The 27,513-nt window shown below is 37.7% G+C and overlaps 4 protein-coding genes across 6 annotated transcripts; 1 reads left to right on the forward strand and 3 right to left on the reverse strand.

Moving 5' to 3' along the window:
- Positions 1-3,391: 3,391 nt before the first annotated feature.
- On the reverse strand, positions 3,392-6,213 carry LOC117964853 (fish-egg lectin-like). Its single transcript, XM_034909589.2, has 4 exons — positions 6,109-6,213; positions 5,159-5,386; positions 4,317-4,662; positions 3,392-3,904 (listed from the first exon to the last, which is right to left on the reverse strand). The coding sequence occupies exons 1-4, from the start codon at positions 6,155-6,157 to the stop codon at positions 3,766-3,768; spliced, it is 762 nt and encodes a 253-aa protein (XP_034765480.2). The 5' UTR covers positions 6,158-6,213; the 3' UTR covers positions 3,392-3,765.
- A 3,412-nt stretch (positions 6,214-9,625) lies between these two features.
- Positions 9,626-12,449, forward strand: LOC117971185 (fish-egg lectin-like). Its single transcript, XM_059010846.1, has 4 exons — positions 9,626-9,736; positions 10,455-10,682; positions 11,179-11,524; positions 11,941-12,449. Exons 1-4 carry the CDS (start codon positions 9,688-9,690, stop codon positions 12,077-12,079), a joined length of 762 nt encoding a protein of 253 aa, XP_058866829.1. The 5' UTR covers positions 9,626-9,687; the 3' UTR covers positions 12,080-12,449.
- Positions 12,450-12,921: 472 nt separating this feature from the next.
- On the reverse strand, positions 12,922-17,473 carry si:dkey-22i16.9 (ICOS ligand). Of its 2 annotated transcripts, none has more exons than XM_034919226.2 (5): positions 17,274-17,473; positions 16,280-16,335; positions 15,178-15,504; positions 14,730-14,807; positions 12,922-13,907 (listed from the first exon to the last, which is right to left on the reverse strand). In XM_034919226.2, the coding sequence occupies exons 1-5, from the start codon at positions 17,279-17,281 to the stop codon at positions 13,720-13,722; spliced, it is 657 nt and encodes a 218-aa protein (XP_034775117.2). In that variant the 5' UTR covers positions 17,282-17,473; the 3' UTR covers positions 12,922-13,719. The 2 variants fall into 2 exon arrangements, with proteins under 2 accessions (XP_034775117.2, XP_034775116.2); XM_034919225.2 differs by having other exon boundaries at positions 14,730-14,810.
- Positions 17,474-19,551: 2,078 nt separating this feature from the next.
- On the reverse strand, positions 19,552-26,442 carry LOC131709069 (uncharacterized). 2 transcript variants are annotated; one of them, XM_059010844.1, is made up of 7 exons: positions 26,146-26,442; positions 24,341-24,700; positions 23,234-23,275; positions 22,201-22,242; positions 21,273-21,368; positions 20,419-20,483; positions 19,552-20,227 (listed from the first exon to the last, which is right to left on the reverse strand). In XM_059010844.1, the coding sequence occupies exons 1-7, from the start codon at positions 26,192-26,194 to the stop codon at positions 20,114-20,116; spliced, it is 768 nt and encodes a 255-aa protein (XP_058866827.1). In that variant the 5' UTR covers positions 26,195-26,442; the 3' UTR covers positions 19,552-20,113. The 2 variants fall into 2 exon arrangements, with proteins under 2 accessions (XP_058866827.1, XP_058866826.1); XM_059010843.1 differs by having other exon boundaries at positions 19,552-20,230; positions 26,146-26,441.
- Positions 26,443-27,513: the final 1,071 nt, after the last annotated feature.

Raw genomic sequence — 27,513 nt, forward strand, 5'->3', positions numbered from 1 at the left:
GGAAATAATTAGTTTTGCTTCATAAAGTCGAATGAAACCTGCTGAATAATGTGACGTTAACATATTGAATTACATACCGCTTGGTAGTTTTTCCACATACTTAAGAGAAAAAATAAAAAGCCCACGTTTCGAAATATAAACATGAAATACTACTGTACTACTATTAAGGCTTTCGGTAGACTTGTTTTATTATTATTATTATTATTATTATTATTATTATTATTATTATTATTATTATTATTATTATATTTATCATTTTTTAGTTTCTTTAATTACATGACGTTAAATAAGATCTAAATTATGATCTCTTTTTTTTTATGTCTCAATCCTATAATTGCTACAAAAAATTCAGGGTATGTTAGACAACGACCCTCAAGGCTAAACCAAGGCTGGGGAGCCTGTTTTGAAACCAGAAGAAGCTGTTTAGCCTGTCAAGGCTCATCCCTTCTTAGCAGACCATTTGTAATGGTAAAAAAAACAAAAACTGACAGCAACGTTTATTGCCTAACCTTAACGAACCCGCAATAAGTCCTTGGAAATGGCAATTTTCTTGATCAATAAGCCCCAGTATCTTGTCTTTTGCTCGTATTTCTTAAATGCTCCAAACCACACAGATTTAATGAATAATCACTCAACAAACCATCTTACAAAATATCTTTATTTTTTATTGAAAGACATTATACCTTATTTTACACAATAAACACAGATCCTAGTATTTCTATTCATGTGCCCTTCTGTTTTAAAAGCAGGGCGTGTTGATCAGTTTCTCCTTGTGCTGGGATCGGCTCGGATTCATGCTTTAATAAAAATGCTATTGCAGTGGGTTTGATTCTACGAAAATATCTTTGATCCTTTGGTCTCAAACAGCAGCTGAGATTAATAACAATGTCATTACAGGTGTAGTAGAACTTTCAGAACTCTCATTATCTTTCCTTGTAGTCCATTAATTACACTCTCTCAGTTTGTTCAGTCAGATACAGACAAGCTCTCACACTGAAAAGGGTTGTAGAGTTTTATTTTAAAACTGTGTTTTTTTTCTTCAGTTTAAGTAAATACATTGTTACAAGTCTTACAGCAGCAGCAGACAGTCAAGGTTTGTATTCTTTCATATTGTTTTTTTTAAATGTTTTAATCTCAAGGCACTTTGTAGCGCTTTTCAGAAGAGCCGTGTGTTTCTTTTACACCTGCTTTGGTCTCAAGCTGTGTAAAATAAGATTTTAAAAAGGCTAACTTAGCTGTGTATACAGGTTCTCACATTTTATTTTGTTTATTTATTTATGTGTTGGTTAAGAAGTGTTTTAAACGGTTTAGCACGTTTTTAGTCTTTTTTTCAAAACTAGACGCTTCTCAGTTCTCTGCAGGTTTTAACAGTTCACATTTCTCCGCTTTTAAACTGTTTTTCACGTTTAAGTACACGAATTGTAACCTTGTTTTTAACATTTTACTGCTCATTTTATTTTCAAAACTTGCTTTATCTTTCAACACTATACATTTTTATTTTACTCATTTTATTTTTCAACACTGCCCTTTTAAACTGCTTATTTTATTTTTGATAATAAAGAATATAACAAACTGTATATCCCTGTTTTCAAACTTATTTTTATTTTTCTAAAGTCCTGTTTTATTTTGTTTTTCCCGATTTTTACCTCAAAGTGTTGTTGATTGCTCGGGGATGCAAGATATCAAGGGGGTAGAGGATTCATCAGAACAATGGTTTTGTTATGGCCAGGTAAGGACCAATGAGAATCCACTTGAGCACGAGTCCCTAAATACATCTTCAAGTTCAATGGTAAAAAAGAGGGTTTGTTTAAATCTTTTATTTAAGTCTTTCGCTTCAGTTCAGTTCACAAAGGGGGAAAATGCATTTATAGATCTTCATTGAAATAGAAAGTGAAGCTAGGTGCCGTTGATCAATTTAGGAACCATTGTAAAATGGTCATGGGTGTTTAAAAAAACACATTTTAAAAACATAAACAAAAGAACTGCTTTGCACATCTCATATTAACTTTAGGTCCTGCACTGTATAGAGATGATGTCTATGTGGATGCACTACAGAGAGGTGAGCTTTGCACACGCATGCAACACAAAAGTCAGCTTTGTGCCCATTTAAGTGTAAACAGGAGTTGTAGGCAGCTGACTACAGCGTGGAAATTCTGAATTATTGAGGTCCGGGGCCGGTGATTGGGGATCCAGAACCGTGAATCGTTACAAATTCTAATTATAACGAACTGGAATGAAAGAGCAATATTTAATTTATACAGAAAAAGAAGACAATTAGAATACATTAAACTTATGTTTGTAAAAGAGAAGTGATGTTGTTGTAAATGTAACTAAAATAAAAAAGAACATATATACTTTTGTTTTTAAATAAATGAATTTCACATCATGAACCCCACATACTGTAATCTCACAATACTGACCCGTATTGAAAATCACTGTTTTGCGCTTCTAACAAATCTCCATGTCCAGTTTCCATGTGGTGGTCCTAAGTTGTACATCTAAAGCAGTAATACTAGACTATCTATTTTAAGCACACATTTCAAGATCAGTATTCATTCCGTGTCTTAGTGGGCACTTTGGGTGAACAAGAGAACCACAAACTGAGTGGAGGTAAAATGGAGAACAGATGCTTCTCCGCAGTCCTTCTGCAGTCATATACAAGTATATTTATTGAATTTCACCTTTATCCGGTTTACAGGACCCGGATTCTCATACGCCTCATTTTTGTTCTGCCTTTGAGACTCCTCCATTCTGGTAAGTCCCCAGTCATATTGTTAAGACCAAATATGAAGAGAACCGCTTCTGTTAGTGCCTGGAGAAATGCAAAATCTGTCTGCCAGTGCTGGGGTTAGTAATAATTACAATTCCAGCAGAATTGTTTGCTGAAATTACAATTGCAGTGAAATTTTGTTCAATTACAGTTTGTTCCAATTATGCTGTAGTTTCGGGACTGCTGCTCCCATGATGCATTGCGATTTACCATAGTGCTCATGCGTCAATGCCATTTCTGTGAAGCCGTGCAAAAACGTGCACTCTCCTTGCAGACAGAAGTCGATGTGTTTTCAATAAAATGCACAGTACTTGAAAATGTATTTGCAGTGTTCTGTAATTGCAATGTGATTTCAGTGTTACTGTAACCTGTGTGCATTGAGCGTAGACCCCTGATAATACAAACATTTTTACTGTTCCCTGGAAATTCGTATTTGAAAAGTGGTGCAGAAACAGTTTTGAAAGTTTAGCACCCAGAGAGCCTACTGGTGCTAAATGGTCAAACCCTTCTCTAATCAAGCCCTCCTCCCCTGCTCTTCAATGAGTGTTTTGTGGATGAGTATGGGTGGGATTAGTCCCGACCCAATGAACCCACTACAAGGAGATCTAATGCAGACCACACTTTTTTTTTTTTAATTGCTTTATTTCTATAAGATGGCAGTGCCTGGACAGGAGGAAGCTTAAAATAAACTCAAAAAGCTGCTGTTCCATAGAGAGAACAGTACAGTCCATACCAGGCATAAAAAAACAGAAGACTATGAAACAAAACAGCTATAAGCAAAGCAATAAGAGATTTGTGAAAATGTAGTTGCGAATGGTAAACCATTCTTTATCCAGGGTGACTTGCAGGTGTTACAGGGCAAGGCTACAATGCAAGCTTAATATATACGGTATAGTTTACAGTAAGTCCAAATCCTTACTGCAAGCTATACAGTACGTGGGTGTAATTCTGAGTTCTAGAAGGACGTCTTCTGTTTGTTTGGCTGTAGGTGAGTTTTAGCTGCAGGTCAGGATCTTTTCCTCTAGACTGATCACCCAGAGCACACCCAGGTCATATGACACATGCTTGCTTTTCCCGCACATGCTCAGATAGGTCCAGCCAGTGCCGGCAGGATTAGCAGCGCTGACCCCGTCCCTGAAAAAAGAAAAAGATATAAAAATCTAGTATTCGTGGTCGTTTCTTTTGCTAAAACATAATTCCTGGGCGGTGCTCTTTTCAAAATAGAGCAGACATTTTGAAAAGAGCTTTGAAACAGACTTTAAAGTTAGAACTGTAAAAAGTTGTCAGGATGTTAACAATGAAAACAAAAATGACAGATACTTCATTTAAACAGTTGTAGCAACACATGGGGACGTGGAACGCTATATTTTTCCCAACCCCACTACTTACTCTTTAAACTAAGAAGATTTTGTTAACAGCAAATGGCATCTCTTAACAAAAAAGCTGGAACAAGACAGACATAATGCAGTCAAGCAAGTGAAACTGTAGCATGTCACTGAGCCTGAATGCACAAAGCTGGTTTCATTTAAGGAGCCGGCGCGCTCACCTGCGGAACACGTCCTTAGCAGAGTTGACCCCGTACACGCTGCCGTCGGTGGACACCTCGATCATGGACAGCGCTCCGGGGACCAGCTCCCACGCCTTGCTGCCCATGCAGGCGTCCGGGGTCACCCCCTTCATCACGAAGATCTGGTCGATCGAGTTCACCCCCCAGCAGCTGTAGGGGCCACAGGAGTAGTACTTGAGGGCCCCGGGAAGCAAGTTCCAGGGAATGCAGCTCTCACCACCACGCGTGGTCACCGTGGCATCGCGATTCAGGCAGAAGATGTTGTCCTGCATGTTGACTCCAGAGACGAATAGGTCGCCTCCCGCGTCAATCTGCTTCAGTAGACCTGCGAGGAACGTATCAGGGTGAGGATGGCAGGGAGGGGAGGAGCCACTGTTATAGAGAGGACCCAGGCATTCTGAAGCCTGCTTTAAATATTACACTGTAAAACCTGTTGGAAGTACTGTATGAGGCTGCAGGGCACTGGGAAGCTGTATAAAGCCAGGTGACCAAACTCGTGGAGCAGGTTTAAACAGTCTGGTTGGAAACTGTGGATAACACTAGACTCACCCATCTTACAAAGGAACTACAGCTATGGCCAATAGTTTTGCAGCATCGCCCTATAGAACGAACTAATTTCGCTTCATTCAATTTCGATTTTATGTGATGCTAAACTTTTGGCCCTAGCTGTACATTTGCATCCTTTATTGCCCTGCAAAAGTCGGATTGTTATCACACATGTTACTTTAGAATAATAATAATTAAAAAAAAAGAAGTATTTATTTATTAGGACCAGGTTGCGGTCAGTTAATATTCTTCTGGATGGATAGACTGACCGGTACCTGGAATTTGTACCCAGCGTCCCCCAACCAGCTTGTAGATGAAATATTCCGTGTCCACGCCCCAGACCCCAGAGGGCCCCACGGTCACGTGTTTGAGGGCACCTGGGAGCTGCACCCAGCTGTTTCCGTAGCGAGTGTAGATCGAGTTTCCGCTGTTCACTCCGAACACCTGTCCGTTACTGACGTCGATCTGCTTGAGGCGGCCGTCAATCTCTTGGCAGACCAGCGCTGGAAAACACAAGGATGCATAAAAACCAGACACACACAGCAAGCAAGCAAGCGACGCAACACACGCACACAGAAGCAAACGAACACAAAAACAGTCACACACAGAGGCAAACGAACGCAAAAAACAACAGACTGACACACACAGAAACAGAGACATGCATCACCCCTTCCCGCCATTCCAGTCCCTCTTCAATGGCGGCAATTCTTTTTTTAGACAACGGCTAAAAAGTACAGTAGTTGCCTGAATTAGTAAAGTGCCGTGATAGCATGTAAACGCTTCCCAAGATAATTCAAATGCATGTAATTAAAATTCCACTTAGTCAAGTAAACTGACTGATACAATTTATCAAACTGCTTTCTTTACCTGTAACTCAGCTAGAATTGGGCTAAAGAGGTCTAGCTATGGGTAGTCTTTATGGATGACTGATTGCATGGAAGAAAGAGTTTCAGCATTAACTATTATTATTATTATTATTATTATTATTATTATTATTATTATTATTATTATTATTATTATTATTATTATTATTATTATTATTATTATTAATTTCTTAGCAAACGCACTTACCCAGGGCGACTTACAGTCGTAAACCAAAAAATACATTTCAAGAATCACAGTACAAATATTAATACAATTAAGAGTAAGATAAAATACAATGAAATATAATTTACCTTTAGATTACAAACCCTACCCCCTCCCACCCCCAGTCACACTCACTTACCCAGGCTGGAGCCCACGAACACAGCCAGGACAAGTAGAGAAGCTCTCATGGTTGCAGTCAGAGGAATCTCAGCAAGCCAGGCTTGGTGTGTCGCACTAAACCCAGGACAGGGGTTAATATACAAAACCAAACGCCCTGGGGTGGGAAGACCCTAGAGAAACAGGACAAACCTACAACATTATCTCTGTGGGAAATCAAATGTGGGCAGATAAATAATTATCTGGACTCTTGACTGGAGGGTTGTGGGTTCAATCCCCAGTGGGGGACACTGCTGTTGTACCCTTGAGCAAGGTACTTTACCTAGATTGCTCCAGTAGAAACCCAACTGTATAAATGGGTAATTGTATGTAAAATAATGTGATATCTGTATAATGTGAAATAATGTATAATGTGATATATTGTAACAATTGTAAGTCGCCCTGGATAAGGGCGTCTGCTAATAAATAAATAAATAAATAATAATAATAATAATAATAATAATAATAATAATAATAATAATAATAATAATAATAATAATCTTGAAATGTGTGCTTAAAATAGATAGTCTAGCATTACTGCTTTAGATGTACATCTTAGGACCACCACATGGAAACTGGAAATGGAGATTTGTTAGAAGCACAAAACAGTGATTTTCAATACGGGGCAGTATTGTGAGATTACAGTATGTGGGGTTCATGATGTGAAATTCATTCATTTAAAAACAAAAACAAAAAATATGTTCTTTTTTATTTTAGTTACATATTTACATCAACATCACTTCTCTTTTACAAACATATGTTTAATGTATTCTAATTGTCTTCTTTTTCTGTATAAATTAAATATTACTCTTTCATTCCAGTTCGTTATAATTGGAATTTGTAACGATTCACGGTTCTGGATCCCCAATCACCGGCCCCGGACCTCAATAATTCAGAATTTCCACGCTGTAGTCAGCTGCCTACAACTCCTGTTTACACTTAAATGGGCACAAAGCTGACTTTTGTGTTGCATGCGTGTGCAAAGCTCACCTCTCTGTTGTGCATCCACATAGACATCATCTCTGTACAGTGCAGGACCTGAAGTTAATATGAGATGTGCAAAGCAGTTCTTTTGTTATGTTTTTAAAATGTGTTTTTTTTAAACACCCATGACCATTTTACAATGGTTCCTAAATTGATCAGCGGCACCTAGCTTCACTTTCTATTTCAATGCAGTTCTACAAATGCAGATGTATTTAGGGACTCATGCTCAAGTGAATCCTGTACCCCCTTGATATCTTGCATCCCCGAGCAATCAACAACATTTCGAGGTAAAAATCGGGAAAAACAAAATTAAACAGGACTTTAGAAAAATACAAATAAGTTTGAAAACAGGGATATACAGTTTGTTATATTCTTTATTATCAAAAATAAAATAAGCAGTAAAAAAAGGGTAGTGTTGAAAAATAAAACGAGTAAAACACAAATGTATAGTGTTGAAAGATAAAGCAAGTTTTGAAAATAAAATGAGCAGTAAAATGTTAAAAACAAGGTTACAATGCGTGTACTTAAACGTGAAAAACAGTTTAAAAGCGGAGAAATGTGAACTGTTAAAACCTGCAGAGAACTGAGACGCGTCTAGTTTTGAAAAAAAAGACTAAAAACGTGCTAAACCGTTTAAAACACTTCTTAACCAACACATGAATAAATAAATAAATAAATAAATAAATAAATAAATAAATAAAATGTGAGAACCTGTATACACAGCTAAGTTAGCATTTTTAAAATCTTATTTTACACAGCTTGAGACCAAAGCAGGTGTAAAAGAAACACATGGCTCTTCTGAAAAGCGCTACAAAGTGCCTTGAGATTAAAACATTAAAAAAAACAATACGAAAGAATACAAAGCTTGACTTATCTGCTGCTGCTGTAAGACTTGTTACAATGTATTTACTTAAACTGAAGAAAAAAGGAGTTTTAAAATAAAACGCTACAAACTTTTTCAGTGTCAGAGCTTGTCTGTATCCGAATGAACAAACTGAGAGAGTGTAATTAATGGACTACAAGGAAAGATAATAAGAGTTCTGAAAGTTTACTACACCTGTAATGACATTGTTATTCATCTCTGCTGCTGTTTGAGACCAAAGGATCAAAGATATTTTCGTAGAATCAAACCCATTGCAATAGCATTTTTATTAAAACATGAATCCGAGCCGATCCCAGCACAAGGAGAAACTAATCAACACGCCCTGCTTTTAAAACAGAAGGGCACATGAATAGAAATACTAGGATCTGTGTTTATTGTCTAAAATAAGGTATGATGTCTTTCAATAAAAAATTTAAATATTTTGTAAGATGGTTTGGTGAGTGATTATTCATTAAATCTGTGTGGTTTGGAGCATTTAAGAAATACGAGCAAAAGACAAGATACTGGAGCTTATTGATCAAGAAAATTGCCATTTCCAAGGACTTATTGCGGGTTCGTTAAGGTTAGGCAATAAACGTTGCTGTCAGTTTTTTGTTTTTTTTAACCTATACAAATAGTCTGCTAAGAAGGGACGAGCCTTGACAGGCTAAACAGCTTCTTCTTGTTTCAAAACTGGCTCCCCAGCCTTGGTTTAGCCTTGAGGGTCGTTGTCTAACATACCCTGAATTTTTTGTAGCAATTATAGGATTGAGACATAAAAAAAAAAAAAAAAATGAGATCATAATTTAGATCTTATTTAACGTCATGTAATTAAAGAAACTACAAAATGATAATAATAATAATAATAATAATAATAATAATAATAATAATAATAATAATAATAATAATAATAATAAAACAAATCTACCGAAAGCCTTAATAGTAGTACAGTAGTATTTCATGTTTATATTTCGAAACGTGGGCTTTTTCTTTCTCTTACGTATGTGGAAAAACTACCAAGCGGTATGTAATTCAATATGTTAACGTCACATTATTCAGCAGGTTTCATTGGACTTTATGAAGCAAAACTAATTATTTCCATAGGGTGCTGCAAAACTTTTGGCCATAACTGCAAACCATTTTTTAAAAGGAGTCACAGTAAAAAAAAAAAAAAAAAATCTTTAACAGTCTGAATTGTATTTTCTTACAAGAACTCAAACTCCCAGATGCAACTCATAGGCCTAGATATATCAGCCACATCGCTTCAATAGAAGAACAACATGGGAATAAAGACTGCATCTTTTTATAAAAATAAATAAATAAATAAATAAATAAATAAATAAATAAAAACACAATCCATACATCTTTAACATAAGGAAATGCGAGATTGCAATAGATACCAGATGAGATTCACTGAAATTATTTTGGTAGCTAATTGTCTGAGTAGTTTCTGTGCAAGGTGCAGTCTATAATAACTACAGCAGCTACAGCAGTGTTTGAATTCAATTCATTGATGAGTTCCAATGCTGTGGATTCAATTCAAATATTTGCTTCAATCTGCCCACATTTGATTTCCCACAGAGATAATGTTGCAGGGTTGTCCTGTTTCTCTAGGGTCTTCCCACCCCAGGGCGTTTGGTTTTGTATATTAACCCCTCTCCTGGGTTTAGTGCGACACACCAAGCCTGGCTTGCTGAGATTCCTCTGACAGCAACCATGAGAGCTTCTCTACTCGTCCTGGCTGTGTTCGTGGGCTCCAGCCTGGGTAAGTGAGCGTGACTGGGGGTGGGAGGGGGTAGGGTTTGTAATCTGAAGGTAAATTATATTTCATTGTATTTTATCTTGCTCTTAATTGTATTAATATTTGTACTGTGATTCTTCAAATGTATTTTTTTGTTTACGACTGTAAGTCGCCCTGGGTAAGTGCGTCTGCTAAGAAATTAATAATAATAATAATAATAATAATAATAATAATAATAATAATAATAATAATAATAATAATAATAATAAATGCTGAAACTCTTTCTTTCTTCCATGCAATCAGTCCTCCATAAAGACTACCCATAGTTAGACCTCTTAAGTCCAATTCTAGCTGAGTTACAGGTAGAGAAAGCAGTTTGATAAGTTGTATCAGTCAGTTTACTTCACTAAGTGGAATTTTAATTACATGCATTTGTATTATCTTGGGAAGCGTTTACATGCTATCACGGCACTTTACTAATTCAGGCAACTACTGTACTTTTTAGCCGTTGACTAAAAAAAAGAATTGCCGCCATTGAAGAGGGACTGAAATGGGGTGAAGGGGTGATGCATGCATCTTTGGTTCTGTGTGTGCGTGTCCGTCTGTTGTTTTTGCGTTCGTTTGCCTCTGTATGTGTGTGTGTCTGTTTTTGTGGTGGTTTGCTTCTGTGTGCGTGTGTTGCATCGTTTGCTTGCTTGCTTGCTGTGTGCTTCTGGTTTTTATGCTTCCTTGTGTTTTCCAGCGCTGGTCTGCCAAGAGATTGACGGCCGCCTCATGCAGATCGACGTCAGTAACGGACAGGTGTTCGGAGTGAACAGCGGAAACTCGATCTACACTCGCTACGGAAACAGCTGGGTGCAGCTCCCAGGTGCCCTCAAACACGTGACCGTGGGGCCCGCTGGAGTCTGGGGCGTCAACACGGGAAATCTCATCTACAAGCTGGTTGGGGGACGCTGGGTACAAGCTCAAGGTACCGGTCAGTCTATCAATCCAGAAGAATATTAACTGACCGCAACCCAGTCCTAATAAATAAATACTTCTTTTTGTTTAATTATTATTATTCTTAAGTAACATGTGTGATAACAATTCAACTTTTGCAGGGCTATAAAGGATACACGTGTACAGCTAGGGCCAAAAGTTTAGCATCACATAAAATCGAAATTGAATGAAGCGAAATTAATTCATTCTATAGGGTGATACTGCAAAACTATTGGCCATAGCTGTAGTTCCTTGTTAGTATGGGAGAGTCTAGTGTTATCCACAGTTTCCAACCAGACTGCTTAAACCTGCTCCACAGGTTTGGTCACCTGGCTTTATACAGCTTGCCTGTGCCCTGCAGCCTCATACAGTACTTCCAACAGGTTTTACAGTGTAATATTTAAAGCAGGCTTCAGACTGCCTGGATCCTCTCCATAACAGTGGCTCCTCCCCTCCCTGCCATCCTCACCCTGATACGTTCCTCGCAGGTCTACTGAAGCAGATTGACGCGGGAGGCGACCAATTCGTTGCTGGAGTCAACATGCAGGACAACATCTTCTGCCTGAATCGCGATGCCACGGTAACCACGCGTGGTGGCGAGGCCTCCATTCCCTGGAACTTGCTTCCCGGGGCCCTCAAGTACTACTCCTGTGGCCCCTACAGCTGCTGGGGGGTGAACTCGGCCGACCAGATCTACGTGATGAAGGGGGTGACCCCGGATGCCTGCATGGGCAGTAAGGCGTGGCAGCAGGTCCCCGGAGCGCTGTCCATGATCGAGGTGTCCACTGACGGCAACGTGTACGGGGTCAACTCTGCTAAGGACGTGTACCGCAGGTGAGCGCGCCGGCTCCTTAAATGAAACCAGCTTTGTGCATTCAGGCTCAGTGACATGCTACAGTTTCACTTGCTTGACTGCATTATGTCTGTCTTGTTCCAGCTTTTTTGGTAAGAGATGCCATTTGCTGTTAATAAAATCTTCTTAGTTTAAAGAGTAAGTAGTGGGGTTGGGAAAAATATACAGTTCCACATCCTCATGTGTTGCTACAGCTGTTTAAATAAAGTATCTGTCATCTTTGTTTTCATTGTTAACATCCTGACAACTTTTTACACTTCTAACTTTAAAGTCTGTTTCAAAGCTCTTTTCAAAATGTCCGCTCTATTTTGAAAAGAGCACCGCCCAGGAATTATGTTTTAGCAAAAGAAACGACCACGAATACTAGATTTTTATCTTTATCTTTTTCTTTTTTCAGGGACGGGGTCAGCGCTGCTAATCCTGCCGGCACTGGCTGGACCTATCTGAGCATGTGCGGGAAAAGCAAGCACGTGTCATATGACCTGGGTGTGCTCTGGGTGATCAGCCTGGAGGAAAAGATCCTGACCTGCAGCTAAAACTCACCTACAGCCAAACAAACAGAAGACGTCCTTCCAGAACTCAGAATTACACCCACGTACTGTATAGTTTGCAGTAAGGATTTGGACTTACTGTAAACTATACTGTATATATTAAGCTTGCATTGTAGCCTTGCCCTGTAACACCTGCAAGTCACCCTGGATAAAGAATGGTTTACCATTCACAACTACATTTTCACAAATCTCTTATTGCTTTGCTTATAGCTGTTTTGTTTCATAGTCTTCTGTTTTTTATGCCTGTATGGACTGTACTGTTCTCTCTATGGAATAGCTGCCTTTTGAGTTTATTTTAAGCTTCCTCCTGTCCAAGCACAGCCATCTTATAGAAATAAAGCATTTAAAAAAAAAAAAAAAAAGTGTGGTCTGCATTAGATCTCCTTGTAGTGGGGTCATGCGAATGCTCCAGTCCTACCGGGGCCTGTTTAAATACAAATTGTTTACTCGGGAGAAAAGGGTTCTCTCCTCTCACCCCCACCCCCCACCCCCAAAGAGAAAGGGGGGCGTGCTTTCACTGCATCCCCTTTCCGGTGACATGCAGCCTTATCAGGGGAACCACCAAGAAACAGTTATTGTGGTCAAGTGACAAGACTTCACCATCCCTCCCCCAGACTGCTGTTTCCTGCAGATCAGTTGCTAGCAAAGTTTACTTCAGCTTCTGCAGCTCCTTTAAAGGCACACAGCCTTCATCTTGAGTACAGGTAGGTTTTTTTTTAATGTCGTTTTATTATTTTATTATTTTTCTTTCAGTTTTACCATGATTTCAGTACGCTATGACGTTACCTTGCTATATACCACAACATGCTTCATAAGGATAAATTCCATTTCTTAAAGGTTTAAACTTTAATATTGAGCAGAATGAATGCATATAAATCTTCAGTACATACATTAAAGCTTTTCATTAACCAGAGTGAACAATAGGTACAAGTCACAGCATTTCCACTATATAGCATTTTAATAAATTCAAATAGCATGATGAAAAAAAGACAGTGCTTTTAAGTAATGCATTTATATTTGTAAACTAATTTAAAAGGCACAAGAGACTTTATATCCGTTTTATTTAGTATCCGTTTCTAGTGTTTATTGTTATCAAACCACTAAACTTGGTTAGTGTCTTGATTTTATTATTAACAGGGAACAGATCCTGTAAATATATCTTTATTGTAGTGGACAACAGATTTGTTTTATGTCAAAATGATGTTAGTCACTATGTAAATCACTGGCACATACTCTACAAATCTTATGGCTGGTTTCACAGACCTTGATTAGCACTAGTCTTGAACTTACCCAGGTAAGGTAAACCAAGATGAGTGCTAATCTGGGTCTGTGAAACCAGCCATTACTGTTTCATTAAAAGGTCTGCACTATAGAGAGTCACGCACAATAACAATTTACATAAATGACATACATTTACATTTAAAGGTTTAGTGTCTTCTAGTGTTTAGTGGGATCAAACCATTTAAATGTGTTAAGCTGAGGGAACATGAAGCCACTTTTTCAGGAACAGTTGGAGGCAACTTTGCTGTATGAAACCCCAAGTCTCTCCTGCTGTGCCACACAGTGTCTTGAAACCTAGTCTCCTGAAAAAACGAGTTTCAACACCCCACTAAAGGACACAGTAATTAATTCCCTCTGGATCTCATGGGCTCATCCTCAGGTGAACGCTCCTCTGCTGGTTTCTTCAGACACATACACCTGGCAGGGATTTCTCTTTTACTTCTGATATACCACAACGAAGCTGCAGCCACTAACATGACAAGCAGCACTAAAATTACTACAAGGGCGATGACTGTTGCATTCTGTGAGTACTCTAGAAAAAAAGAAGAAAAAAAAGGTTAATTAACTTGATGATAACCTCTAGTGCACCATTTTAATAAAGACAACAAAAGACAATAATAAAAAAATCACATTGCAGATCTCACATTCACCTATATACAGTATATATATTATATATATATATATATATATATATATATATATATATATATATATATATATATACACACAGTATATATGTGAGGTTTAAGCTCTTTGTTTATGGTCATGCAGAAACATGTGGAGCCCGATATATAGAATCTAAGCGAATAAAAAATTATTAAGGTTATTAAGTTATTTCTTTACTATGCTTTATTGTGTAATGTTTAGCAGTGGGGAGCTTGTTTTATAGCAGCACATACAAATGTAGAAAGAACCTTAAAAAAAAGGGTCCTAGCTCAGCCTTGCCACAGACAGCAGTGTGGCGTAGTGGTTAGGGTGCTGGACTCTTGACCGGAGGGTTGTGGGTTCAATCCCAGGTGGGGGACACTGCTGCTGTACCCTTGAGCAAGGTACTTTACCTAGATTGCTCCAGTAAAAACCCAACTGTATAAATGGGTAATTGTATGTAAAAATAATGTGATATCTTGTAACAATTGTAAGTCTCCCTGGATAAGGGCGTCTGCTAAGAAATTATTAATATAGAGACACCCTGCCTCACTGTAAACTGTTTTTCCTGTTTGGGACCTGGACTTTCGTTTGCACACACTACTCTAGTCTTACTTTAGATATTATTTCCTGGATTTTTTTTTTTTTTGTTCTCTCTGCTGTATAAGGTATACAGGAATGATCAGAGCACATCAACTCATGAACTCACCATTCCCTGGGGGGGCTTCTGTGGTCGCTGTTACATTCCCAGACTGACTGGTCTCAGTGGGGGAGCCTGTAGGAAGGGCTGCTGGAGGAAATGTAGGAGGATTGTTAAACAGCTCTCCTTTCCATTCAAACAACTCACTAAAACGCTCTTCAATGGCAATGCATACAGACAGCACCACAGTAGCAATGCAATGGTAGTTAAGGGGTATATCATTTGGTACACACTTCTCTGGACTGGACTTTGTAATCAAAGACTAATACTATTCAGGGAAACCTTTATAGCTTTATTGTCATATGAAAGTATTTTAAAACACAATTTATAGATAAGCTGTTGCATCAAAAAGGCATTTTTTTTTTAACTGTGAAAAAAATACAGCCCTAATTATAAGGTATGAAGCCATAAATCGGCAGTGTCCGAACTCAATTAAAAGCCTGGGACAATTCCTCACCTGAAACGCTGAGTATGACTTTCTGAAAGAAATTCTGGGGCTTGCTTCCTTCCTTGATGTAGCACTCATAGGTGCCCTTTTCTGCGAGTGTGACTTTGTGAAGACTGAGTGAAAAGTCACCTTCTGCTTTCTTGGGAAGCTCTACCGGGCTCTGCAACAAAGAAATGGATTGTCCGCTTTTTCCTTCAAATTCAAACACCACCCGGTCATCCAACCTCCAGGAAATGTAAAGACTTTCCAATGGAACTCCTTTCAGCGTCGGTGCAACACAGGGCAGGATTGCTGCCCCCCCAACCTGTGCAGAAACCTGGACTGTCTGTGAAGAGACTGCAGGGGAAGACAGGATCTAAATCAGGGGTGCAAATCTGGCACCATGGTACCTTCTATAGCGGCAGCAACATTCAATTCTGGAGCCAGTAGACATGTTTCAATTTTTTAAATGTTCTTCACCATTTTTATTCCTTAGCAACCCTAGATTATTTCTCATTGGGTCTGGACTAATCCCACCCATACTCATCCACAAAACACTCATTGAAGAGCAGGGGAGGAGGGCTTGATTAGAGCAGGGTTTGACCATTTAGCACCAGTAGGCTCTCTGGGTGCTAAACTTTCAAAACTGTTTCTGCACCACTTTTCAAATACGAATTTCCAGGGACCAGCAAAAACGTTTGTATTATCAGGGGTCTACGCTCAATGCACACTGTCAGTTTCTATTGAAGTTACAGTAACACTGAAATCACATTGCAATTACAGAACACTGCAAATACATTTTAAAGTACTGTGCATTTTAATGAAAACACATCGACTTCTGTCTGCAAGGAGAGTGCACGTTTTTGCGCGGCTTCACAGAAATGGCATTGACGCATGAGCACTATGGTAACTCGCAATGCATCATGGGATTAGTAGTCCTGAAAGTGAAGCATAATTGGAACTAACTGTAATTGAACACAATTGCACTGCAATTGTAATTTCAGCAAACAATTCTGCTGGAATTGTAATTATTACTGACCCCAGCACTGGCAGACAGATTGTGCATTTCTCCAGGCACTAACAGAAGCGGTTCTCTTCATATTTCATCTTAACAATATGACTGGGGACTTACCAGAATGGAGGAGGCTCAAAGGCAGAACAAAAATGAGGCGTATGAGAATCCGGGTCCTGTAAACCGGATAAAGGTGAAATTCAATAAATATACTTGTATAAGACTGCAGAAAGACTGCGGAGAAGCATCTGTTCTCCATTTTACCTCCACTCAGTTTGTGGTTCTCTTGTTCACCCAAAGTGCCCACTAAGACACGGAATAAATACTGATCTTGAAATGTGTGCTTAAAATAGATAGTCTAGTATTACTGCTTTACGGTTTATTTAGCAGATGCCTTTATCCAAGGCGACTTACAGAGACTAGGGTGTGTGAACTATGCATCAGCTGCAGAGTCACTTACAATTACATCTCACCCAAAAGACGGAGCAAGTTAAGTGACTTGCTCAGGGTCACACAATGAGTCAGTGGCTGTAACGCTCAGTTTGAACTCCGAGGTACGTACTAAATTATTATTCCACAGCCTGAAAAATGGCCATTCTTAGATTCAAAATAACAACAGCAGCAGCAATTTTCTAATTAATCCCCGATTCACGGTTCTGGATCCCCAATCACCGGCCCCGGACCTCTATAATTCAGAATTTCCACGCGGTATTCACCTGTCTACTCCTGTTTACACTTAAATAGGCCCAAAGCTGACTTTTGTGTTGCATGGGTGTGCAAAGCTCACCTCTCTGTAGTGCATCCACATAGACATCATCTCTATACAGTGCATGACCTAAAGTTAATATGAGATGCGCAAAGCAGTTCTTTTGTTTATGTTTTTAAAATGTGTTTTTTTAAACACCCATGACCATTTTACAAGTAATGGTTCCTAAATTGGTCAACGGCACTTAAGTTTCACTTTCTGTTTCAATGTAGTTCACACAAACGCATTTTTCCCCCTTCGTGAACTGAACTGAACTAGCGAAAGATTTTTGGCTCCTTTTGGCCATTGAACTTGAAGATGTATTTAGCCTAGGGACTCATGCTCAAGTCGATTCTCATGCGACCTTACCTGGCCATAACAATACCGTCACCTGGATAAACCCTTGCCAAAAAAATTTTGCCTCCGAGACACGCCTCGGACCTTACTCCTTTGTCGTTCACGAGTTTATCCTGTGCTTATAAATCCAAACACATCAAAAGATGTTCAATATAACATATTTTACAATAGCTTCATTAAACACTGACTTTTTTGTATCGCATTGTCCAGTAACTCACAGTCATGAACGGGCACCGTGTTAACCGTATAATCGCGAAAACAAGGGCATTTCCGGTCCTGTAACGTATTTTCTGATATACCGTATATGCTAGATATAGCGCCCAGCCTCGACTGTCCGCCCTTATTCATATCAGCGCATAATATACCTCTGTCAATATTTTATAGCAGATAACACCTCCTACTGCTGATAAATAAATAAGATAGATTAATGGCCACAATGAATAACCATCTCATTATTCAAGAGCGTTCTCACATTTTCCAAATTAGCCCAATTGCATGCTTTCTTAAATCACAAATACAAAACACTTTTTTGTTGAAGTGTCTCTAATACAGATTGGAAGGTGCAGCAAATGCCAGGATGTGGGAAGGTTCCTCCACGTTGATCCCCAGTTACAGAGCAGCAAGGTGTTGTAAAGGGAACACAATACATCCACAAGTCAAATTGTGACGCATGATTTGATACGGTACATTGAGAATATTTAGCAATTAGCATTTTAACTCTGCAGTCCCTATATGTTTATTGTTGGCAAGCATCTGAAATGTCTCAAGTTCAGACCCTTAAAAAGTAGTTCAGATGTAAAATATGTCTCCTGATATATATTTTGTATTTTTGAATAACTAGGAGGCTTGGTGGTCCACTGGTTAAAGAAAAGGACTTGATACCAGGAGGACCCAGGTTCTAATCCCTACTCAGCCACTCGCTCACTGTGTGTGACCTTGAGAATCTGAGGACTTGTGCTCTATCTTTCAGATGAGACGTAAACCAAAAGATAATGGATATATGGCAAGAACAGTGGAAAGGGAAGACTTTATTATAAAAATCCCTCAAAAGTAGGGAAATATAAACATGGGGAAAGGGAAAAACAGGGAGGAAAAACTAATAGTAATAGACTCAGGTTAGGAAACACTGCATTACATCATCATTTATACAGGATTGGGAGTCATGATGATGGGTTATGTAGTAATTGTAGTGATCAAGAAACAGTGGCACATATATTCAGGAAATGCAATACATATACTCTGCAAAGAAACAGATTCAATAGGAAGTTAAGGGATATAGAAATCAAAGTAGCATCAGTAAATGATATTCTGAAGATTGAAGATAGAGGGCGCTCATCACCTCCATTTAGAAGGCATGTGCCAACAACCCCTAAAAAAAAGAGACGTAAAACCGAGGTCCTATTGTAAGTGACTCTGCAGCAGCAGTTGTTGATGAAGCATAGTTCACCCCCTAGCCTCTGTAAGTCGCGTCCGCTGAATGACTAATATATGTGCAAGGCATCAGTGCAGTTTCACCCCAAGTGTTATCTGATTAGCTTATTACCAAAACAGATCAGCTGATGTGGAAACTACAATGCTAGTTACAAAGACAGCAGGAGCAATACATTTACTATATTAATAATATTAAATAAATAAACAAAATCTTTTTTTTTTGTTATTATGTTATTCAATACAATTGTTTAGCATCTATTATTTGTTTTAAAATACAATCAAGTAAAACATATCTGCAGTCAACAATTTTCTAGAGTGTCCCAATTAATATAAAATTGTGTTTATTATTATTAATACTTATTTATTTCTTAGCAGACGCCTTTATCCAGGCAATGGATTTATCAATAAATCATTGTTCGGAAGGTCTTAGCCCAGGTGTTGTCAAACCTGGTCCTGGGGACCCCCTGTGTCTTCTGGTTTTCATTCCAACTGAGCTCTCAATTAACTAAACCCTTAACTGAACTAATAATTTGCTTAATTAGACCTTTTTTTTAATTGTTCTCAGCTCCGGAACTCATGTGCCATTCTAGTGTTTTTATAAGGTACCGTTCTGTGCAATTTTCAACCAAGTTTTATAAATCATTAAATGACTGAATTTGAAGCATTTCTCTTTTGCCTTTTGATTGTTTCACATGTGTGGCTCCAATGTGTTTCACGGCTCACATTTCTAAAACATGTCAACTTGTGTTTCTCCAATAGTGGTTTTACAAGAAACATGTGAGACAAATATTAGGTTAAAATGAGAATGAAACAAGATAAGCAGCACATTTTTACTATGAAAGCAAATTTAACCAAACTCTTTCATTATTATTATTTATTTCTTAGCAGACACCCTTATCCAGGGCGACTTACAATGGTTACAAGATATCACATTATTTATACATACAATTACCCATTTATACAGTTGGGTTTTTACTGGAGCAATCTAGGTAAAGTACCTTGCTCAAGGGTACCCCACCTGGGATTGAACCCACGACCCGCCAGTCAAGAGTCCAGAGCCCTAACCACTAATCCACACTGCTGCCCTTAATAATAGATATGTTGAATCCAAATTTCTAGACTTGACACACATGAAAACTTCGTTGATCATCTGGGAAGTTAAGGGGAAGTACAGTGTTGGGTATTCAGTATTATCTGCAGGGATGTTATTTAGATTGACTTGCCACCTTCATTGTTATACTGAATATGCACTTTAATTATTGATTAAATAAAACACATTTATAAATGTACAGAAATAGGCCACTGCGTAGAATCTTGGACTCTCTCTGTTTTATGCATTCAGGAGGAAGTTTTTTGTCCGTTCCTCTATCAGACTGATAGAACATACATTTCAATGCAGGAACCTCTGCTGGAGAACGACTTCAGCGCTTGACTGCAGCATACGTCACATCGTTTTGGAGAACTTTTATTTTCTTTTTGCGCTTGGGAGTTTTTTTCAGATCCACACTAGCGTACTGTACATCTCTTTCTTCTTCCTGCTGTAAAAACAAAACAAAAAACTAAATTAATTGATGTGTTTCTTGAAACCATGACTGCATGTTTGTTTGTAGTAAGGAATAGGGGCTTAAAAACACACTATAAAGTGTGTATCAGAGACAAAGGTGAATGCATCTAATTAGTTAATTCCTTGGTAAAAGTCTTGAGCAGTGATAATAAAGAAAGACACCTCAAGAACAGGATTTGAGTTGGTCGCCTTGGTCTTCTCTTCGTGTGTTCTCGCACCCTTAGCCCCTGTTCAGACATTTGGAGAACCAACAAACATTTCAAAATCATTTTTCAATCTTAAGTTTAAATTCATAGTTTAGAAATGGCCTTAAAGGGGTCATAAGGACCTTTTGATTTTACTGTGTTACATGTTCCCATGTGTTGCTACAACTGTTTACATAAGGTTTTTTCATGGACCTCTCAGAACTACATTTCCCATCATCCTCTTGCTCAATCTCAGTTACATATGTGAGCAGGTGGATGATGGAGGCCCTAGTCAAAACATTTGTCTAGTGTATCTAATTATGTTACTTATTAGCCAGGGGTTAATTTTTAAACACAAAGATACCAGATCTTATCATTAAGGAAGTGGAACTCCATTTTTGTTTCTAGAACGAAAGTATGACCTTGATTTACAGCAGCTCCCATACAGCATATGCTTCAGGCTGTCCATCTGCTTGTGGGTTTTGTGCCTCATTGCTGGTGTTGGTAGCTGCATGTCAAAACTTTGCCCGGCCGTGTTTGAACAATGCCAGTGGCTGCAGGACTAATTTGATGAACAAGAGCGCTAGTTTTTTGGCGTTTGAGTTGTAAGGAAAAAATTAGCCCCTGGTTGTATCTCATAACTATAATAATTCTAAATGCTTTGATGGCAATGTTGACATATATCTAATACACATGCCTGTTTTATAGTATATGTAGGATGTCTCTGTTACAATCATTAGATTTGATGTAAAGTGCTGATAGTCTACACAAAAAGAGAAATGCAGCCTTTATACTTTTTAATACAAGTAGTTGGGAGATTGTCCAAAGTACCTCTTTTCTCAAAGTAACAGACAAAGGCAGAGGAGACGACCATGAATAATAAGGAGACGCAGCCCAGCAAAATACAGCACAGCTTACAGTTTGATCCTGAAAATCAAAAAGAGCATGATCAACCAAGAATTTCAGTTAAAGGAGAAGTCAGAGCTTTCTAAGATCAATTATAAGTGAACCTACATATCCAACTGCAATCGCAAATAAAATATGTGAAATCTGTGGATGCCTTCACTTGCTGCAGCTATTGCATGTAAACATACAGTTAAGCTCTCAATTGGATTTTATAACATGTTTTCTTGACCATACACCCAGTGATACTAAAAGCTGGATTTGTAAAGTGATTGATTTTAGAAATAACACGGGTGAGCCATTGTAATCCCCCTCTGCCACTGTAGCAACTGTGAGTTAATATATAGAAAATATTTATACAAAACGACAGTTACAGAGGGTTCAGAAATTACAGCTGTAGAAATTATATTTTTAAGCGGTTTTCAAAACCAGAAACAGGACATTAGTCCTGAAGTTCGCAGGTAGCTGGTTCCGCCACAGAGAGGCTAGGAAGAGAAGGAGCGGGACGGGAGGATGGAGAGGGGAGGGAAGGCATGTAGTGGAGGAGCGGAGCGGACAAGAGGGGTGTAAGGAGACACGAGGGATTGGCGGTAGGATGGGGCAGTGGTGAAGAGAGCGGTAGGCAAGAACAAGGGTCTTGAATTGAATGCGAGTAGAGAGGTAGCCAGTTGAGGGTGCAAAGCAGAGGGGTATACAAATTATACAAAAGATTAAACATCTCAGAATGACCCCATCAAGGGTTGGCCAGACCACCTGAGACGTTATAATCTCCACTGCAGCCAACATTCACCGAGTCTGTCACATCTACTAATGAATTACTGTTTTTTCATTCCCGTAATAAATATCTATTCCTTACCATTGTTAGTTTCTGTTTTTGGTTCTGACGTTGAGTTCGGCGCTAAAAAAAAAACACACAACGTATTTCTGTTAATTTTCAAGAATTTCAGTTCTAATAAAGTTTATGTTTAAAATGTGTTTTCTTATCAGTAGAGGTTTTGAATGCACACATTTTGTTTTACTTTAATATTAGAAATGGACTCGTAACCGCCATCATCTCAGAATATATATATATATATATATATATATATATATATATATATATATATATATATATATATATATATATATATATATTCATAAATCCATAAAAAAATATCAAGTATGATGAAGGTGTTACCTTTGTAGACCTGTATTGTGTTTGGTTTAGTTTTTTACCTTAAAAAACAGATCACCTACCATTGTCCTTATGGAAAAAACATATATTTTTTAATACATGTTAGAATAGTGTGATCCTTATATTTTTCATATATAGAAATTCGCCCATTTATATATTTAAAATATATGGGATATATTTAAAATATATTGTAGTCTGTAATCCATATATTTAAATATATAGAAAAGGGACCAACTTCAATATATGAAAAGTAGAAGGGTCATATTTTTCTACCATATATTTAAAATATATATTTGTTCCATAAGGGCGTAAGGGGAGTGGTAAAACAAAATCTCAATACCAGGATTTGTTACTCGTCTTTTTTAAATTCTACAATAACAATAAAGTAACACTACAATTATATATAATTCTAATAACGTACTGTACCTTTATGAGCTGTGTAAATGAATAGGTTGAGGGAGCAGAAGGGTAGGCTATAGAAATCAAAACATTGAAATATCTTTGAACCAAGCCCCGGTCTACCAGCGGAGCTGTGGATCTTAAAGGCCACAAGGACTACCTAAACGCATCAGAATGACTCCATCAAGGGCTTATCAGACCATCTGAGGCATTAGAATCTCCACTGCAGCCAACATTCACCGACTCCGTGGTGTCTCTCATGCCTACTAATTAATGACTGTTTTTTTCATTCCCGTAATAAATATGGATTCCTTACCATTGTTAGTTTCTGTTTTCGGTTCTGACGTTGAGTTATGCGCTAAAATAAATAAATAAATAAATAAATAACGCAATTCTGTACATTTTTACGAATTTCAGCTATAATGAAATCTATGTTTAAAATGTGTTTTCTTATCAGCAGAGGTTTTGTATGCACGCATGTTGTTTTACTTTAATAAGAAAAGATGCAGCGTTACTATCCGCTATCATCGCCGAAAATAATATATTTATGTTTTTATTTTATTTTATTTATTTTCATATCTTAGCTGAACATAATATAACAGCTCAATAAAAGTAAAAACATGTTTAAAAACCCTTACTTTAGAAAACTGATTTTGTAACTGACATTTTCTGATACAAGGATTAGAAAATCCTGATTCTTTCGATCGCGATTATAAATTTTGAAACATGATGCCTGTGGAAATGGTGATTTCTCTTTTCTCACTCATTGTGGAATACCATGCAATCAGTGATTCAGTAAACTGAATAAACCAGTGAGTTACTGTCACCCTTTGTGGATGGTATGCATCAAATATAACTGACATATGGTCACTGGTGTATTTACCCTCACAGCCTGATTGTGCTGAAGTGTGTCCAGATAAAGATTCATCACAATTGAATCTCTATCTATGTGAAAAGATTGCGTGACATACAGACAGAGACACATACAAACAGACAGCCTCCACATACCCCTGCATTATAATACAGTAAATACCTTGTGCTAAAGAATATACATCAGATTTTAACAAGGGCTTCTCCAGATGAAACATACAGATCAACAGACAGATCATGTCCACATATACCCAGATCACGATAAACTGCTCTCTAGATAAATGTTAAATATAGGTGTGACAAACAGATGGACAGTCTGACAGACAGCCTTCATATACCCTGAAATGATGATATATTCAACACTTTATGTTAAAGAAGACCTGTGCATCTTTCATCAACATCTTACAAGCATTACTGTAGTATGTCAAACTCTACAATTACATTTAGGAAGAAGATATGTTGAAGAATGTAATCATGTCATACAGAAATATGATAGGCTGGACACACGCGTGTATTCTGTTCTTATATTAAGTGATAATTAGAGAAATCTTACCCAACACAAGTTTTATTAAATTTCCAGATTTCATTGTTCCGTTCACGCGAACCATGCAGAAATACAAAGCAAAATCCTGCTGAGAAACATTGTCTATCCTCATGTTGACAGTCCAGGTCGTGCGGTTCAGCAGGGGGTAAGAATGAAACTCATTGAAGCCATTGAAGTATACAGGGCTTGATGTATTATCTATTAGTTTTAAAGCATTGTGAAAGATGTTAATCGGAGCTTGTTGTGGATAAAGTACAAACCAAAAGGTTTCACCGTCATGTTTGATGTCACAGTTTAGAGTTATATTGTCTCCAGGAAGGACCTCTTTAACTGCCGTTGACTGGACTTGGTGTTTCAGATAAGAAGCAGCTAAACAAAAAAACAAAAAAATCACCATTTAATAATAATATACACAAACGTGCATTTGAAACATCAGCTAAAATTCACTTGTCATTTTAAAACTGGGAATTCATTGCTGCTTTTGACATTTTTAGATCCCTCAAACAAACTGTATATAGTACACAAATTACAAAAGAGCAATGAAAAGGTAACTTGGTAGATCCACCAGCCACCAGTCTTTGCATCTCAACAATATAAAGTACAACCTCTTCATGTAATTATGTTGGTTCACCTTCATGGCAGTTTGTAGTGGGTGTCAGGACTGGAATGCAATTTTTGATTGTAAAACACAATTCTTTAATGAAAGAATTTGGTTAAATTTGCTTTCATTGTAAAAATGTGCTGCTCATCTCTGTCTTATCTTGTTTCATTCTCATTTTAATCTGATATTTGTCTCGCATGTTTCTTGTAAAACCACTATTGGAGAAACACAAGTTGACATGTTTTAATGGGACATGTTTTGGAAATGTGAGCCGTGAAACACATTGGAGCCAAACATGTGAAACAATCAAGAGGCAAAAGAGAAATGCTTCAAATTCAATTATTTAATGATTTATAACATTTGGTTGTAAATTGCACAGAACTGTACCTTATAAAAACACAAGAATGGCACATGAGTTTCGGAGCTGAGAACAATTAAAAAAAGGTCTAATTAAGCAAATTATTAGTTCAATTAAGGGTTCAGTTAAGTAATTGAGAGCTCAGTTGCAATGAAAACCAGAAGACACAGGGGTTCCCCAGGACCAGGTTTGACAACACCTGGGCTAAGACCTTCCGAACAATGATTTATTTATTTATTTAACCAGATTTACCCATTGAGACCAACGCCTCGTTTACAAGAGGTGTCCTAGAAAACAATAAAAAGACAATTCCAATGTGCAAACAACACAATAAGGACATGTGTGGTTCAAACTTCATCAGCAGCATACAGACCAAAGAACAGCGTGAATAAGGCATGTATCTGTTTGTTAATGTGGACTGGAGGAGAAGCAGCAGCAGGAGGTTAAAAGCAATTCACAAATACGATCTTTAAAACCACAGGTAAGAACGTTATCAAATTCCATCTTCATACTCTGATGGAAACAGTTCCACATCTTCGGGAGCTGATATGCAAAAGATAATTCCCCTGCACGTGTTCAAACCCTTGGAACAGCCAACATGAACAGAAACATGAATCTTCTTCTCTACTATTACATTTTAATCCTGGCGCCACTATTCTTAGTGCAGCTTTTAGATTGTAGCAAATAACAAACACTATGATATAACTGTGCGTGCAATTCTTTAATGATAAGTCGTTTTTTGGAACCTTTTTAAAATAGACGCAAGTTAGTTTTACCTCAGCTTAAAAATATTTGCATACTATTACATCTGTAAGGATCTAAATGAAACCACTAGAATGAAAAGATTATACTCACAGATAATGAGGAACAGCAGAATTCTTGACATGCTATTAATTCCAGACATTGCTGTTCTGTGTGCTGCGAGACCACATGGAAATATGAAATCTGCTGCTGGTGTCTAGATGTACAAGCTGGTTAGAGATACAGCACATTTCCTTTGCAGGTATTTTTTTGCACTAACAGAGGCACACAGGTCTGCACACGTGTTGCTGCTCCCTTGATCTAAAGATTGAGCTCACAGGTCCCAGCGCTGACTTCAAACACAGAATGAACTCATAGCTTTCAATCAGCACTCAGTTGATTGGTTCTAAAATAGCATTGATACAGCCTATATGTAATTCCAGAGTCCAGTCTTCATAATCAGGTAACATGAAAGATGTCTCTGATTTAGGGTTGCAGGATTACAAAGTGAGAAAACAGGACACTTTAAGATCATCTATGGAGATCATAAATTAGATTACCATTTAATCATGTGTTATATCAAAAATATAAAAGGCTGGTGGCACTAGCAAGATAAAATTAAAATTAAAAACCAGACATGGTCCAGGAAGTTAAACAGAATATGATTTTTTTTTTTTAATTTTTGAATGGTGCAAACACAACCTAACAATTTACTGTTAACCTGCTGAGCACACTGATACAGTTTTGTACTTTAAAGGAAAAATGTGAATGCAATAGAAAAACAATTTTACTGTTCCCGACTGGGGATAAAAAAACTAAGGCTGAAAACTGAGAGATTAACAGTTTTACAGGGATGTCTTATTGTAAAAAAAAACCAAATGATATCTCTGTTTAAACAGCCAGAACCAGCCAGCTCTACTTTGCAGTTATCTCACTAAAACAAAGCTTTTGAACATGTGTTATTCAAAGATTTACTTTTAAAGGTCAGATTTGATTATTACACACTTCCGTCAAGCTTGTGTGGGTCTGAGTTTGAGAAGACCATTTTCAGAAAGGAATAAAAATTTGTATTTCAAGACATGTGTGGGTTTTTTTTATAGCTGAGTTTATTTTTATGAGTGTGATGTAGAAAGTACAGTAGAGGATGGATGAACTGATGGACAGGTCATATAAAACTGATTCTGATATTGTCAATAACTGCTGCTAAAGAAGGTCAAGTGTCATCACAATTGGATAAGCAACTATCCAAATACATTGATTTAGACCTGAAATGCACAGAATCAGACACGAATCACATGATTATCAACCTTTAACAAAGGTATTCATTTCCATTTCATGTCAGATCATAGATGCTTTCTTTATTTTGCCTTCAATCACAATCAAACTTGATGCTATTACTGATTTTGAAAGTGGGTGTGTTTTTTAAAGCAAAAAAAAAGTTCGTTTTTGCACTTCAACCACATGCTAGAAAGTACAATAATA

Source organism: Acipenser ruthenus, chromosome 41 (genome assembly GCF_902713425.1).
Source record: "Acipenser ruthenus chromosome 41, fAciRut3.2 maternal haplotype, whole genome shotgun sequence".
Lineage (NCBI taxonomy): Eukaryota > Metazoa > Chordata > Actinopteri > Acipenseriformes > Acipenseridae > Acipenser > Acipenser ruthenus.

Bases quoted from the DNA above. Each gene is read 5' to 3' on its own strand.
- LOC117964853 (XM_034909589.2), bottom strand. From the start codon at position 6,157: ATGAGAGCTTCTCTACTTGTCCTGGCTGTGTTCGTGGGCTCCAGCCTG. The intron at 5,387-6,108 runs GTAAGTGAGTGT...TGTGTTTTCCAG, and splicing joins GTTCGTGGGCTCCAGCCTGG to CGCTGGTCTGCCAAGAGATT. The intron at 3,905-4,316 runs GTGAGCGCGCCG...TTCTTTTTTCAG, and splicing joins GCTAAGGACGTGTTCCGCAG to GGACGGGGTCAGCGCTGCTA.
- LOC117971185 (XM_059010846.1), top strand. From the start codon at position 9,688: ATGAGAGCTTCTCTACTCGTCCTGGCTGTGTTCGTGGGCTCCAGCCTG. The intron at 9,737-10,454 runs GTAAGTGAGCGT...TGTGTTTTCCAG, and splicing joins GTTCGTGGGCTCCAGCCTGG to CGCTGGTCTGCCAAGAGATT. The intron at 10,683-11,178 runs GTACCGGTCAGT...CGTTCCTCGCAG, and splicing joins ACGCTGGGTACAAGCTCAAG to GTCTACTGAAGCAGATTGAC.
- si:dkey-22i16.9 (XM_034919225.2), bottom strand. The intron at 14,811-15,177 runs GTGAGGAATTGT...CATTTCCTCCAG, and splicing joins AGTCATACTCAGCGTTTCAG to CAGCCCTTCCTACAGGCTCC. The intron at 13,908-14,729 runs GTGAGTTCATGA...CTTTTTTTCTAG, and splicing joins AGAAGCCCCCCCAGGGAATG to AGTACTCACAGAATGCAACA.
- LOC131709069 (XM_059010843.1), bottom strand. From the start codon at position 26,194: ATGTCTGGAATTAATAGCATGTCAAGAATTCTGCTGTTCCTCATTATC. The intron at 23,276-24,340 runs GTAAGATTTCTC...TATTTATTTTAG, and splicing joins TTTAATAAAACTTGTGTTGG to CGCATAACTCAACGTCAGAA. The intron at 20,484-21,272 runs GTACTTTGGACA...ATGTCTGAACAG, and splicing joins CTGTTACTTTGAGAAAAGAG to GGGCTAAGGGTGCGAGAACA.